This window comes from Chiloscyllium punctatum, chromosome 47 (assembly GCF_047496795.1).
Source record: "Chiloscyllium punctatum isolate Juve2018m chromosome 47, sChiPun1.3, whole genome shotgun sequence".
Lineage (NCBI taxonomy): Eukaryota > Metazoa > Chordata > Chondrichthyes > Orectolobiformes > Hemiscylliidae > Chiloscyllium > Chiloscyllium punctatum.
Window position 1 is genome coordinate 41,739,612 of NC_092785.1, and position 13,495 is coordinate 41,753,106.

The 13,495-nt window shown below is 53.0% G+C and overlaps 2 protein-coding genes across 2 annotated transcripts in view; one reads left to right on the forward strand and one right to left on the reverse strand.

Moving 5' to 3' along the window:
• Positions 1–13,495, reverse strand: part of LOC140468612 (uncharacterized) — a 1,157,363-nt gene that overhangs the window by 293,505 nt on the left and 850,363 nt on the right. The gene's annotated exons all lie outside the window — the stretch shown is intronic.
• Positions 1–13,495, forward strand: part of pfdn5 (prefoldin 5) — a 161,165-nt gene that overhangs the window by 56,071 nt on the left and 91,599 nt on the right. The window contains exons 6-7 of the mRNA XM_072564758.1: positions 5,303–5,377; positions 7,339–7,444. Coding sequence (XP_072420859.1) covers positions 5,303–5,377; positions 7,339–7,444 — 181 coding nt within the window. The remainder of the gene's footprint in view (positions 1–5,302; positions 5,378–7,338; positions 7,445–13,495) is intronic.

Below are 13,495 nucleotides of genomic sequence, written 5' to 3' on the forward strand. Positions count from 1 at the left end.
ACGGTGTAGGGGATCACTGTGGTAAATCACGGTGTAGGGGATCACCGCGGTAAATCACGGTGTAGGGGATCACCGCGGTAAATCACGGTGTAGGGGATCACCGTGGTAAATCACGGGTAGGATCACCGGTAATCGGTGTAGGGGATCACCGCGGGTAAATCACGGTGTAGGGGATCACCGCGGTAAATCACGGTGTAGGAGATCACTGTGGTAAATCACGGTGTAGGGGGGATCACCGCGGTTAATCACGGTGTAGGGGGGATCACCGCGGTAAATCATGGTGTAGGGGGATCACCGCAGTAAATCACGGTGTAGGAGATCACTGTGGTAAATCACGGTGTAGGGGGATCACCGCGGTTAATCACGGTGTAGGGGATCACTGTGGTAAATCACGGTGTAGGGGGATCACCGCGGTAAATCACGGTGTAGGGGATCACTGTGGTAAATCACGGTGTAGGGGGATCACCGCGGGAAATCACGGTGTAGGGGGATCACCGCGGGAAATCACGGTGTAGGAGATCACTGTGGTAAATCACGGTGTAGGGGGATCACCGCGGTTAATCACGGTGTAGGGGATCACTGTGGTAAATCACGGTGTAGGGGGATCACCGCGGTAAATCACGGTGTAGGGGATCACTGTGGTAAATCACGGTGTAGGGGGGATCACCGTGGTAAATAACGGTGTAGGGGGATCACTGTGGTAAATCACGGTGTAGGGGATCACTGTGGTAAATCACGGTGTAGGGGGGGATCACCGTGGTAAATCACGGTGTAGGGGGGATCGCCGCGGTAAATCACGGTGTAGGGGATCACTGTGGTAAATCACGGTGTAGGGGGATCACCGCGGTAAATCACGGTGTAGGGGATCACTGTGGTAAATCACGGTGTAGGGGGTCACTGCGGTAAATCACGGTGTAGGGGATCACTGTGGTAAATCACGGTGTAGGGGATCACTGTGGTAAATCACGGTGTAGGGGATCACTGCGGTAAATCACGGTGTAGGGGATCACTGTGGTAAATCACGGTGTAGGGGATCACTGCGGTAAATCACGGTGTAGGGGATCACTGTGGTAAATCATGGTGTAGGCGATCACTGTGGTAAATCATGGTGTAGGGGGATCACCGTGGTAAATCACGGTGTAGGTGATCACCGTGGTAAATCACGGTGTAGGGGGGATCACCGCGGTAAATCACGGTGTAGGGGATCACCCCGGTAAATCACAGTGTAGGGGATCACCGCGGTAAATCTCGGTGTAGGGGATCACTGCGGTAAATCACGGTGTAGGGGATCACCGCGGTAAATCACGGTGTAGGGGATCACCGCGATAAATCACGGTGTAGGGGATCACTGTGGTAAATCACTGTGTAGGGGATCACCGCGGTAAATCACGGTGTAGAGGATCACTGTGGTAAAGCACGGTGTAGGGGATCACTGTGGTAAATCACGGTGCAGAGGATCACCGCGGTAAATCACGGTGTAGGAGATCACCGCGGTAAATCACGGTGTTGGGGATCACCGCGGTAAATCACGGTGTTGGGGATCACCGCTGTAAATCAAGGTGTAGGGGATCACCGCGGTAAATCACTGTGTAGGGGGATCACCGCGGTAAATCACTGTGTAGGGGATCACTGTGGTAAATCACGGTGTTGGGGATCACCGCGGTAAATCACGGTGTAGGGGATCACCGCGGTAAATCACTGTGTAGGGGATCACTGTGGTAAATCACTGTGTAGGGGGGATCACTGCGGTAAATCACGGTGTAGGGGATCACCACGGTAAATCACTGTGTAGGGGATCACTGTGGTAAATCACGGTGTAGGGGATCACTGTGGTAAATCACTGTGTAGGGGGGATCACTGCGGTAAATCACGGTGTAGGGGATCACCACGGTAAATCACTGTGTAGGGGGGATCACCACGGTAAATCACGGTGTAGGGGGGATCACCGCGGTAAATCACGGTGTAGGGGATCACCGCGGTAAATCACGGTGTAGGGGATCACTGTGGTAAATCACGGTGTAGGGGATCACCGCGGTAAATCACGGTGTAGGAGATCACTGTGGTAAATCACGGTGTAGGGGGATCACCGCGGTTAATCACGGTGTAGGGGATCACCGCGGTAAATCACGGTGTGGGGGATCACTGTGGTAAATCACGGTGTAGGGGATCACTGCGGTAAATCAGGGTGTAGGGGGGATCACCGCGGTAAATCACTGTGGAGGGGATCACCGCGGTAAATCACGGTGTAGGGGGGATCACCGCGGTAAATCACGGTGTAGGGGGGATCACCGCGCTAAATCACGGTGTAGGGGATCACCGCGGTAAATCACGGTGTAGGGGATCACCGCGGTAAATCACGGTGTAGGGGGGATCACTGTGGTAAATCACTGTGTAGGGGGATCACCGCGGTAAATCACGGTGTAGGGGGATCACCGCGGTAAATCACGGTGTAGGGGATCACTGTGGTAAATCATGGTGTAGGGGGATCACCGTGGTAAATCACGGTGTAGGGGATCACTGTGGTAAATCACGGTGTAGGGGGGATCACCGCGCTAAATCACGGTGTAGGGGATCACCGCGGTAAATCACGGTGTAGGGGGGATCACCGCGGTAAATCACGGTGTAGGGGATCACTGTGGTAAATCACGGTGTAGGGGGGATCACCGCGGTAAATCACGGTGTAGGGGATCACTGTGGTAAATCACGGTGTAGGGGGGATCACCGCGGTAAATCACGGTGTCGGGGATCACTGCGGTAAATCACGGTGTAGGGGATCACCGCGGTAAATCACGGTGTAGGGGATCACTGTGGTAAATCACGGTGTAGGGGATCACTGTGGTAAATCACGGTGTAGGGGATCACCGCGGTAAATCACGGTGTAGGGGATCACCGCGGTAAATCACGGTGTAGGGGATCACTGCGGTAAATCACGGTGTAGGGGATCACCGTGGTAAATCACGGTGTAGGGGATCACCGCGGTAAATCACGGTGTAGCGGGATCACCGCGGTAAATCACTGTGTAGGGGGGGATCACTGTGGTAAATCACTGTGTAGGGGATCACTGTGGTAAATCATGGTGTAGGGGGGATCACCGCGGTAAATCACTGTGTAGGGGGGATCACCGCGGTAAATCACGGTGTAGGTCGGATCACCGCGGTAAATCACGGTGTAGGGGATCACCGCGGTAAATCACGGTGTAGGGGGATCACCGCGGTTAATCACGGTGTAGGGGATCACTGTGGTAAATCACTGTGTAGGGGATCACCGCGGTAAATCACTGTGTAGGGGGGATCACCGCGGTAAATCACTGTGTAGGGGATCACTGTGGTAAATCACGATGTAGGGGATCACTGCGGTAAATCACGGTGTAGGGGGGATCACCGCGGTAAATCACGGTGTAGGGGATCACCGCGGTAAATCACGGTGTAGGGGATCACCGCGGTAAATCACGGTGTAGGGGATCACCGCGGTAAATCACGGTGTGGGGGGATCACCGCGGTAAATCACTGTGTTGGGGGGATCACCGCGGTAAATCACTGTGTTGGGGGGATCACCGCGGTAAATCACGGTGTAGGGGATCACCGCGGTAGATCACGGTGTAGGGGATCACTGTGGTAAATCACGGTGTAGGGGGGATCTCTGTGGTAAATCACGGTGTAGGGGATCACCGCGGTAAATCACGGTGTAGGGGATTACTGTGGTAAATCACGGTGTAGGGGGGATCGCCGCGGTAAATCACGGTGTAGGGGATCACCGCGGTAAATCACGGTGTAGGGGATCACTGTGGTAAATCACGGTGTAGGGGATCACTGTGGTAAATCATGGTGTAGGGGGGATCACCGCGGTAAATCACGGTGTAGGGGATCACCGTGGTAAATCACGGTGTAGGGGGGATCACCGCGGTAAATCACGGTGTAGGGGATCACTGTGGTAAATCACGGTGTAGGGGATCACTGTGGTAAATCACGGTGTAGGGGGGATCACTGTGGCAAATCACGGTGTAGGGGATCACCGCGGTAAATCACGGTGTAGGGGATCACCGCGGTAAATCACGGTGTAGGGGGATCAGCGCGGTAAATCACGGTGTAGGGGATCACCGCGGTAAATCACGGTGTAGGGGATCACTGTGGTAAATCACGGTGTAGGGGATCACCGCGGTAAATCACGGTGTAGGGGGAATCACCGCGGTAAATCATGGTGTAGGGGATCACCGCGGTAAATCACGGTCTAGGGGATCACCGCGGTAAATCACGGTGTAAGGGGGATCACCGTGGTAAATCACGGTGTAGGGGTATCACCGCGGTAAATCACGGTGTAGGGGATCACCGCGGTAAACCACGGTGTAGGGGATCACCGCGGTAAATCACAGTGTAGGGGATCACTGTGGTAAATCACGGTGTAGGGGATCACTGTGGTAAATCACGGTGTAGGGGATCACCGCGTTAAATCACGGTGTAGGGGATCACTGTGGTAAATCACGGTGTAGGGGATCAGTGTGGTAAATCACGGTGTAGGGGGATCACCGCGGTAAATCACAGTGTAGGGGATCACTGTGGTAAATCACGGTGTAGGGGATCACTGTGGTAAATCACGGTGTAGGGGATCACCGCGTTAAATCACGGTGTAGGGGATCACCGCGGTAAATCACGGTGTAGGGGATCAGTGTGGTAAATCACGGTGTAGGGGGGATCACCGCGGTAAATCATGGTGTAGGGGATCACCGCGGTAAATCACGGTGTAGGGGATCACCGCGGTAAATCACGGTGTAGGGGATCACCGCGGTAAATCACGGTGTAGGGGATCACCGCGGTAAATCACGGTGTAGGGGATCACCGCGGTAAATCACGGTGTAGGGGATCACCGCGGTAAATCACGGTGTAGGAGATCACCGCGGTAAATCACTGTGTAGGGGATCACCGCGGTAAATCACGGTGTAGGGGATCACCGCGGTAAATCACGGTGTAGGGGATCACCGCGGTAAATCACGGTGTAGGGGATCACCGCGGTAAATCACGGTGTAGGGGATCACCGCGGTAAATCACGGTGTAGGGGATCACCGCGGTAAATCACGGTGTAGGGGATAACCGCGGTAAATCACGGTGTAGGGGATCACCGCGGTAAATCACGGTGTAGGGGATCACCGCGGTAAATCACGGTGTAGGGGATCACCGCGGTAAATCACGGTGTAGGGGATCACCGCGGTAAATCACGGTGTAGGGGATCACCGCGGTAAATCACGGTGTAGGGGGATCACCGCGGTAAATCACGGTGTACGATTTTCTTGACCACCGCCTCTGCCCAGATGTATGTACCAGGGAAACTCGACGATGTTCAACATGTCCTCGTGGATGTTGGAACTGGGTACTACGTGGAAAAGGTTAGGGGAGTGAGTGCTGAGGGAGCGTCAGTGCTGAGGGAGGGTCAGTGCTGAGGGAGGGTCAGTGCTGGGGGAGGGTCAGTGCTGAGGGAGGGTCAGTGCTGAGGGAGGGTCAGTGCTGAGGGAGGGTCGGTGCTGAGGGAGGGTCGGTGCTGAGGGAGGGTCGGTGCTGAGGGAGGGTCGGTGCTGAGGGAGGGTCGGTGCTGAGGGAGGGTCGGTGCTGAGGGAGGGTCGGTGCTGTGGGAGGGTCGGTGCTGTGGGAGGGTCGGTGCTGTGGGAGGGTCGGTGCTGTGGGAGGGTCGGTGCTGTGGGAGGGTCGGTGCTGGGGGAGGGTCAGTGCTGGGGGAGGGTCAGTGCTGAGGGAGGGTCAGTGCTGGGGGAGGGTCAGTGCTGAGGGAGGGTCAGTGCTGAGGGAGGGTCAGTGCTGAGGGAGTGGGTGCTGTGGGAGGGTCAGTGCTGAGGGAGGGTCAGTGCTGAGGGAGTGGGTGCTGAGGGAGGGTCAGTGCTGAGGGAGTGGGCGCTGTGGGAGGGTCAGTGCTGAGGGAGTGGGTGCTGTGGGAGGGTCAGTGCTGAGGGAGGGTCAGTGCTGAGGGAGTGGGTGCTGAGGGAGGGTCAGTGCTGAGGGAGTGGGCGCTGTGGGAGGGTCAGTGCTGAGGGAGTGGGCGCTGTGGGAGGGTCAGTGCTGAGGGAGGGTCAGTGCTGAGGGAGTGGGTGCTGAGGGAGGGTCAGCGCTGAGGGAGGGTCAGCGCTGAGGGAGGGTCAGTGCTGAGGGAGTGGGTGCTGAGGGAGGGTCAGCGCTGAGGGAGGGTCAGTGCTGAGGGAGGGTCAGCGCTGAGGGAGGGTCAGCGCTGAGGGAGGGTCAGTGCTGAGGGAGTGGGTGCTGAGGGAGGGTCAGTGCTGAGGGAGTGGGTGCTGAGGGAGGGTCAGTGCTGAGGGAGGGTCAGTGCTGAGGGAGGGTCAGTGCTGAGGGAGTGGGGTCAGTGCTGAGGGAGGGTCAGTGCTGAGGGAGGGTCAGTGCTGAGGGAGGGTCAGTGCTGTGGGAGGGTCAGTGCTGAGGGAGTGGGTGCTGAGGGAGGGTCAGTGCTGAGGGAGGGTCAGTGCTGAGGGAGGGTCAGTGCTGAGGGAGTGGGGTCAGTGCTGAGGGAGGGTCAGTGCTGAGGGAGGGTCAGTGCTGAGGGAGGGTCAGTGCTGAGGGAGGGTCAGTGCTGAGGGAGTGGGGTCAGTGCTGAGGGAGGGTCAGTGCTGTGGGAGGGTCAGTGCTGAGGGAGTGGGTGCTGAGGGAGGGTCAGTGCTGAGGGAGGGTCAGTGCTGTGGGAGGGTCAGTGCTGAGGGAGTGGGTGCTGAGGGAGGGTCAGTGCTGAGGGAGGGTCAGTGCTGAGGGAGGGTCAGTGCTGTGGGAGGGTCAGTGCTGAGGGAGGGTCAGTGCTGAGGGAGGGTCAGTGCTGAGGGAGTGGGTGCTGAGGGAGGGTCAGTGCTGAGGGAGGGTCAGTGCTGAGGGAGGGTCAGTGCTGAGGAAGGGTCAGTGCTGAGGGAGGGTCAGTGCTGGGGGAGGGTCAGTGCTGAGGGAGGGTCAGTGCTGAGGGAGTGGGTGCTGAGGGAGTGGGTGCTGAGGGAGGGTCAGTGCTGAGGGAGGGTCAGTGCTGAGGGAGGGTCAGTGCTGAGGGAGGGTCAGTGCTGTGGGAGGGTCAGTGCTGAGGGAGGGTCAGTGCTGAGGGAGGGTCAGTGCTGTGGGAGGGTCAGTGCTGAGGGAGGGTCAGTGCTGAGGGAGGGTCAGTGCTGAGGGAGGGTCAGTGCTGAGGGAGGGTCAGTACTGCTTGAGCCTGTTTCCTAAGCTAATCTCAGTCCGTTTCCCCCCCCCCACCCTCTCTCTCCCCCCCTCTACCCCCCCCCTCCCCCCCTCTCTCCCCCCCTCTCCCCCTCTCTCCCCCCCTCTCCCCCCCCTTCCCCCCCCTCCCCCCCAGGACGTCAGTGAAGCCCGGGATTTCTTCACTCGGAAAGTGGAATTCCTGACCAAACAAATTGAGAAGGTGCAGCCGGCCCTCCAGGAGAAGTACACCATGAAGCAGGGTGAGGGACAGAGGGGGAGCACAGGGATTGGGGGAGAACAGGAATGGGGTGGTGGGCTCAGGAGACCAGGAACAAGGGAGTGGAGGAGGGGGTGATAGGGGAAACGGGAGCTGTGTGTGTCTCTGTGTGCCCCTCTGTCTCTCTGTGTCCGTGTGTGTGTGTCTCTGCGTGTCTGTGTCTGTGTGTTTCTGTGTCCGTGTGTGTGTGTCTCTGCGTGTCTGTGTGTGTGTGTCTCTGCGTGTCTGTGTCTGTGTGTTTCTGTCTCTGTGTGTATTTCTCTCTGTGTCTGTGTGTGTGTGTCTCTGCGTGTCTGTGTTTGTGTGTTTCTGTCTCTGTGTGTATTTCTCTCTGTGTCCGTGTGTGTGTGTCTCTGCGTGTCTGTGTTTGTGTGTTTCTGTCTCTGTGTGTATTTCTCTCTCTGTGTCTGTGTTTGTGTGTCTCTGCGTGTCTGTGTCTGTGTGTTTCTGTCTCTGTGTGTATTTCTCTCTCTGTGTCCGTGTGTGTGTGTCTCTGCGTGTCTGTGTTTGTGTGTTTCTGTCTCTGTGTGTGTGTCTCTGCGTGTCTGTGTGTGTGTGTCTCTGCGTGTCTGTGTTTGTGTGTTTCTGTCTCTGTGTGTATTTCTCTCTCTCTGTGTCCGTGTGTGTGTGTCTCTGCGTGTCTGTGTTTGTGTGTTTCTGTCTCTGTGTGTATTTCTCTCTGTGTCTGTGTGTGTGTGTCTCTGCGTGTCTGTGTTTGTGTGTTTCTGTCTCTGTGTGTAATTCTCTCTGTGTCCGTGTGTGTGTGTCTCTGCGTGTCTGTGTTTGTGTGTTTCTGTCTCTGTGTGTATTTCCCTCTCTGTGTCTGTGTGTGTGTGTCTCTGTGTGTCAGTGTTTGTGTGTTTCTGTCTCTGTGTGTATTTCTCTCTCTCTGTGTCCGTGTGTGTGTGTCTCTGCGTGTCTGTGTTCGTGTGTTTCTGTCTCTGTGTGTATTTCTCTCTGTGTCTGTGTGTGTGTGTGTGTGTCTCTGCGTGTCTGTGTTTGTGTGTTTCTGTCTCTGTGTGTATTTCTCTCTCTCTGTGTCTGTGTGTGTGTGTCTCTGCGTGTCTGTGTTTGTGTGTTTCTGTCTCTGTGTGTATTTCTCTCTCTGTGTCTGTGTGTGTGTGTGTGTGTCTCTGCGTGTCTGTGTCTGTGTGTTTCTGTCTCTGTGTGTATTTCTCTCTGTGTCCGTGTGTGTGTGTGTGTCTCTGCGTGTCTGTGTTTGTGTGTTTCTGTCTCTGTGTGTATTTCTCTCTGTGTCCGTGTGTGTGTGTCTCTGCGTGTCTGTGTTTGTGTGTTTCTGTCTCTGTGTGTATTTCTCTCTGTGTCCGTGTGTGTGTGTCTCTGCGTGTCTGTGTTTGTGTGTTTCTGTCTCTGTGTGTATTTCTCTCTCTGTGTCTGTGTGTCTGTGTCTCTGCGTGTTTGTGTCTGTGTGTTTCTGTCTCCGTGTGTATTTCTCTCTGTGTCCGTGTGTGTGTGTCTCTGCGTGTCTGTGTGTGTGTATTTCTCTCTCTGTGTCCGTGTGTGTGTGTCTCTGCGTGTCTGTGTGTGTGTGTGTTTCTGTCTCCGTGTGTATTTCTCTCTGTGTCCGTGTGTGTGTGTCTCTGCGTGTCTGTGTTTGTGTGTTTCAGTCTCTGTGTGTATTTCTCTCTCTTTGTGTCTGTGTTTGTGTGTCTCTGCGTGTCTGTGTCTGTGTGTTTCTGTCTCTGTGTGTATTTCTCTCTGTGTCCGTGTGTGTGTGTGTGTCTCTGCGTGTCTGTGTTTGTGTGTTTCTGTCTCTGTGTGTATTTCTCTCTGTGTCCGTGTGTGTGTGTCTCTGCGTGTCTGTGTTTGTGTGTTTCTGTCTCTGTGTGTATTTCTCTCTCTGTGTCCGTGTTTGTGTGTCTCTGCGTGTCTGTGTCTGTGTGTTTCTGTCTCTGTGTGTATTTCTCTCTGTGTCCGTGTGTGTGTGTGTGTGTGTCTCTGCGTGTCTGTGTTTGTGTGTTTCTGTCTCTGTGTGTATTTCTCTCTGTGTCCGTGTGTGTGTGTGTGTCTCTGCGTGTCTGTGTTTGTGTGTTTCTGTCTCTGTGTGTATTTCTCTCTCTCTGTGTCCGTGTTTGTGTGTCTCTGCGTGTCTGTGTCTGTGTGTTTCTGTCTCTGTGTGTATTTCTCTCTGTGTCCGTGTGTGTGTGTGTGTGTCTCTGCGTGTCTGTGTTTGTGTGTTTCTGTCTCTGTGTGTATTTCTCTCTGTGTCCGTGTGTGTGTGTGTGTCTCTGCGTGTCTGTGTTTGTGTGTTTCTGTCTCTGTGTGTATTTCTCTCTCTCTGTGTCCGTGTTTGTGTGTCTCTGCGTGTCTGTGTTTGTGTGTTTCAGTCTCTGTGTGTATTTCTCTCTCTCTGTGTCTGTGTTTGTGTGTCTCTGCGTGTCTATGTTTGTGTGTTTCTGTCTCTGTGTGTATTTCTCTCTGTGTCTGTGTGTGTGTGTCTCTGCGTGTCTGTGTCTGTGTGTTTCTGTCTCTGTATTTCTCTCTCTCTGTGTCCGTGTGTGTGTGTCTCTGCGTGTCTGTGTCTGTGTGTTTCTGTCTCTATGTGTATTTCTCTCTGTGTCCGTGTGTGTGTGTCCCTGCGTGTCTGTGTTTGTGTGTTTCTGTCTCTGTGTGTATTTCTCTCTGTGTCTGTGTGTGTGTGTCTCTGCGTGTCTGTGTTTGTGTGTTTCTGTCTCTGTGTGTATTTCTCTCTCTCTGTGTCCGTGTGTGTGTGTCTCTGCGTGTCTGTGTCTGTGTGTTTCTGTCTCTGTGTGTATTTCTCTCTGTGTCTGTGTGTGTGTGTCTCTGCGTGTCTGTGTGTGTGTGTTTCTGTCTCTGTGTGTATTTCTCTCTGTGTCTGTGTGTGTGTGTCTCTGTGTGTCTGTGTTTGTGTGTTTCTGTCTCTGTGTGTATTTCTCTCTCTGTGTCCGTGTGTGTGTGTCACTGCGTGTCTGTGTCTGTGTGTTTCTGTCTCTGTGTGTATTTCTCTCTCTCTGTGTCCGTGTGTGTGTGTCTCTGCGTGTCTGTGTCTGTGTGTTTCTGTCTCTGTGTGTATTTCTCTCTCTCTGTGTCTGTGTGTGTGTGTCTCTGTGTGTCTGTGTCTGTGTGTTTCTGTCTCTGTGTGTATTTCTCTCTCTGTGTCTGTGTTTGTGTGTCTCTGCGTGTCTGTGTTTGTGTGTTTCTGTCTCTGTGTGTATTTCTCTCTCTCTGTGTCCGTGTGTGTGTGTCTCTGCGTGTCTGTGTCTGTGTGTTTCTGTCTCTGTGTGTATTTCTCTCTCTGTGTCAGTGTGTGTGTGTCTCTGCGTGTCTGTGTTTGTGTGTTTCTGTCTCTGTGTGTATTTCTCTCTCTCTGTGTCCGTGTGTGTGTGTCTCTGCGTGTCTGTGTTTGTGTGTTTCTGTCTCTGTGTGTATTTCTCTCTCTGTGTCAGTGTGTGTGTGTCTCTGCGTGTCTGTGTTTGTGTGTTTCAGTCTCTGTGTGTATTTCTCTCTCTCTGTGTCCGTGTGTGTGTGTCTCTGCGTGTCTGTGTTTGTGTGTTTCTGTCTCTGTGTGTATTTCTCTCTGTGTCCGTGTGTGTGTGTCTCTGTGTGTCTGTGTCATTGTGTTTCTGTCTCTGTGTGTATTTCTCTCTCTCTGTGTCCGTGTGTGTGTGTCTCTGCGTGTCTGTGTTTGTGTGTTTCTGTCTCTGTGTGTATTTCTCTCTCTGTGTCAGTGTGTGTGTGTCTCTGCGTGTCTGTGTTTGTGTGTTTCAGTCTCTGTGTGTATTTCTCTCTCTCTGTGTCCGTGTGTGTGTGTCTCTGCGTGTCTGTGTTTGTGTGTTTCTGTCTCTGTGTGTATTTCTCTCTGTGTCCGTGTGTGTGTGTGTGTCTCTGCGTGTCTGTGTTTGTGTGTTTCTGTCTCTGTGTGTATTTCTCTCTGTGTCCGTGTGTGTGTGTCTCTGCGTGTCTGTGTTTGTGTGTTTCTGTCTCTGTGTGTATTTCTCTCTCTGTGTCCATGTGTGTGTGTCTCTGCGTGTCTGTGTTTGTGTGTTTCTGTCTCTGTGTGTATTTCTCTCTGTGTCCGTGTGTGTGTGTCTCTGCGTGTCTGTGTTTGTGTGTTTCTGTCTCTGTGTGTATTTCTCTCTCTGTGTCTGTGTGTGTGTGTCTCTGCGTGTCTGTGTTTGTGTGTTTCAGTCTCTGTGTGTATTTCTCTCTCTTTGTGTCTGTGTTTGTGTGTCTCTGCGTGTCTGTGTCTGTGTGTTTCTGTCTCTGTGTGTATTTCTCTCTGTGTCCGTGTGTGTGTGTGTGTGTCTCTGCGTGTCTGTGTTTGTGTGTTTCTGTCTCTGTGTGTATTTCTCTCTCTGTGTCCGTGTTTGTGTGTCTCTGCGTGTCTGTGTCTGTGTGTTTCTGTCTCTGTGTGTATTTCTCTCTGTGTCCGTGTGTGTGTGTGTGTGTCTCTGCGTGTCTGTGTTTGTGTGTTTCTGTCTCTGTGTGTATTTCTCTCTGTGTCCGTGTGTGTGTGTGTGTGTGTCTCTGCGTGTCTGTGTTTGTGTGTTTCTGTCTCTGTGTGTATTTCTCTCTCTGTGTCTGTGTTTGTGTGTCTCTGCGTGTCTGTGTTTGTGTGTTTCTGTCTCTGTGTGTATTTCTCTCTCTCTGTGTCCGTGTTTGTGTGTCTCTGCGTGTCTGTGTCTGTGTGTTTCTGTCTCTGTGTGTATTTCTCTCTGTGTCCGTGTGTGTGTGTCTCTGCGTGTCTGTGTTTGTGTGTTTCTGTCTCTGTGTGTATTTCTCTCTGTGTCCGTGTGTGTGTGTGTGTCTCTGCGTGTCTGTGTTTGTGTGTTTCTGTCTCTGTATTTCTCTCTGTGTCCGTGTTTGTGTGTCTCTGCGTGTCTGTGTTTGTGTGTCTCTGTGTGTCTGTGTTTGTGTGTCTCTGCGTGTCTGTGTCTGTGTGTTTCTGTCTCTGTGTGTATTTCTCTCTCTGTGTCCGTGTGTGTGTGTCTCTGCGTGTCTGTGTTTGTGTGTTTCTGTCTCTGTGTGTATTTCTCTCTCTGTGTCTGTGTTTGTGTGTCTCTGCGTGTCTGTGTTTGTGTGTTTCTGTCTCTGTGTGTATTTCTCTCTCTGTGTCCGTGTGTGTGTGTCTCTGCGTGTCTGTGTTTGTGTGTTTCTGTCTCTGTGTGTATTTCTCTCTCTGTGTCCGTGTGTGTGTGTCTCTGCGTGTCTGTGTTTGTGTGTTTCTGTCTCTGTGTGTATTTCTCTCTGTGTCCGTGTGTGTGTGTGTGTGTGTCTCTGCGTGTCTGTGTTTGTGTGTTTCTGTCTCTGTGTGTATTTCTCTCTCTGTGTCCGTGTGTGTGTGTCTCTGCGTGTCTGTGTTTGTGTGTTTCTGTCTCTGTGTGTATTTCTCTCTGTGTCCGTGTGTGTGTGTGTGTCTCTGCGTGTCTGTGTTTGTGTGTTTCTGTCTCTGTGTGTATTTCTCTCTGTGTCCGTGTGTGTGTGTGTGTCTCTGCGTGTCTGTGTTTGTGTGTTTCTGTCTCTGTGTGTATTTCTCTCTCTGTCCGTGTGTGTGTGTCTCTGCGTGTCTGTGTTTGTGTGTTTCTGTCTCTGTGTGTATTTCTCTCTCTGTGTCCGTGTGTGTGTGTCTCTGCGTGTCTGTGTTTGTGTGTTTCTGTCTCTGTGTGTATTTCTCTCTGTGTCTGTGTGTGTTTGTGTGTCTCTGCGTGTCTGTGTTTGTGTGTTTCTGTCTCTGTGTGTATTTCTCTCTCTGTGTCCGTGTGTGTTTGTGTGTCTCTGCGTGTCTGTGTTTGTGTGTTTCTGTCTCTGTGTGTATTTCTCTCTGTCTGTGTGTGTGTGTATGTCTCTGCGTGTCTGTGTGTGTGTGTTTCTGTCTCTGTGTGTATTTCTCTCTCTCTGTGTCTGTGTGTGTGTGTCTCTGCGTGTCTGTGTTTGTGTGTTTCAGTCTCTGTGTGTATTTCTCTCTGTGTCTGTGTGTGTGTGTCTCTGCGTGTCTGTGTTTGTGTGTTTCTGTCTCTGTGTGTATTTCTCTCTCTCTGTGTCTGTGTGTGTG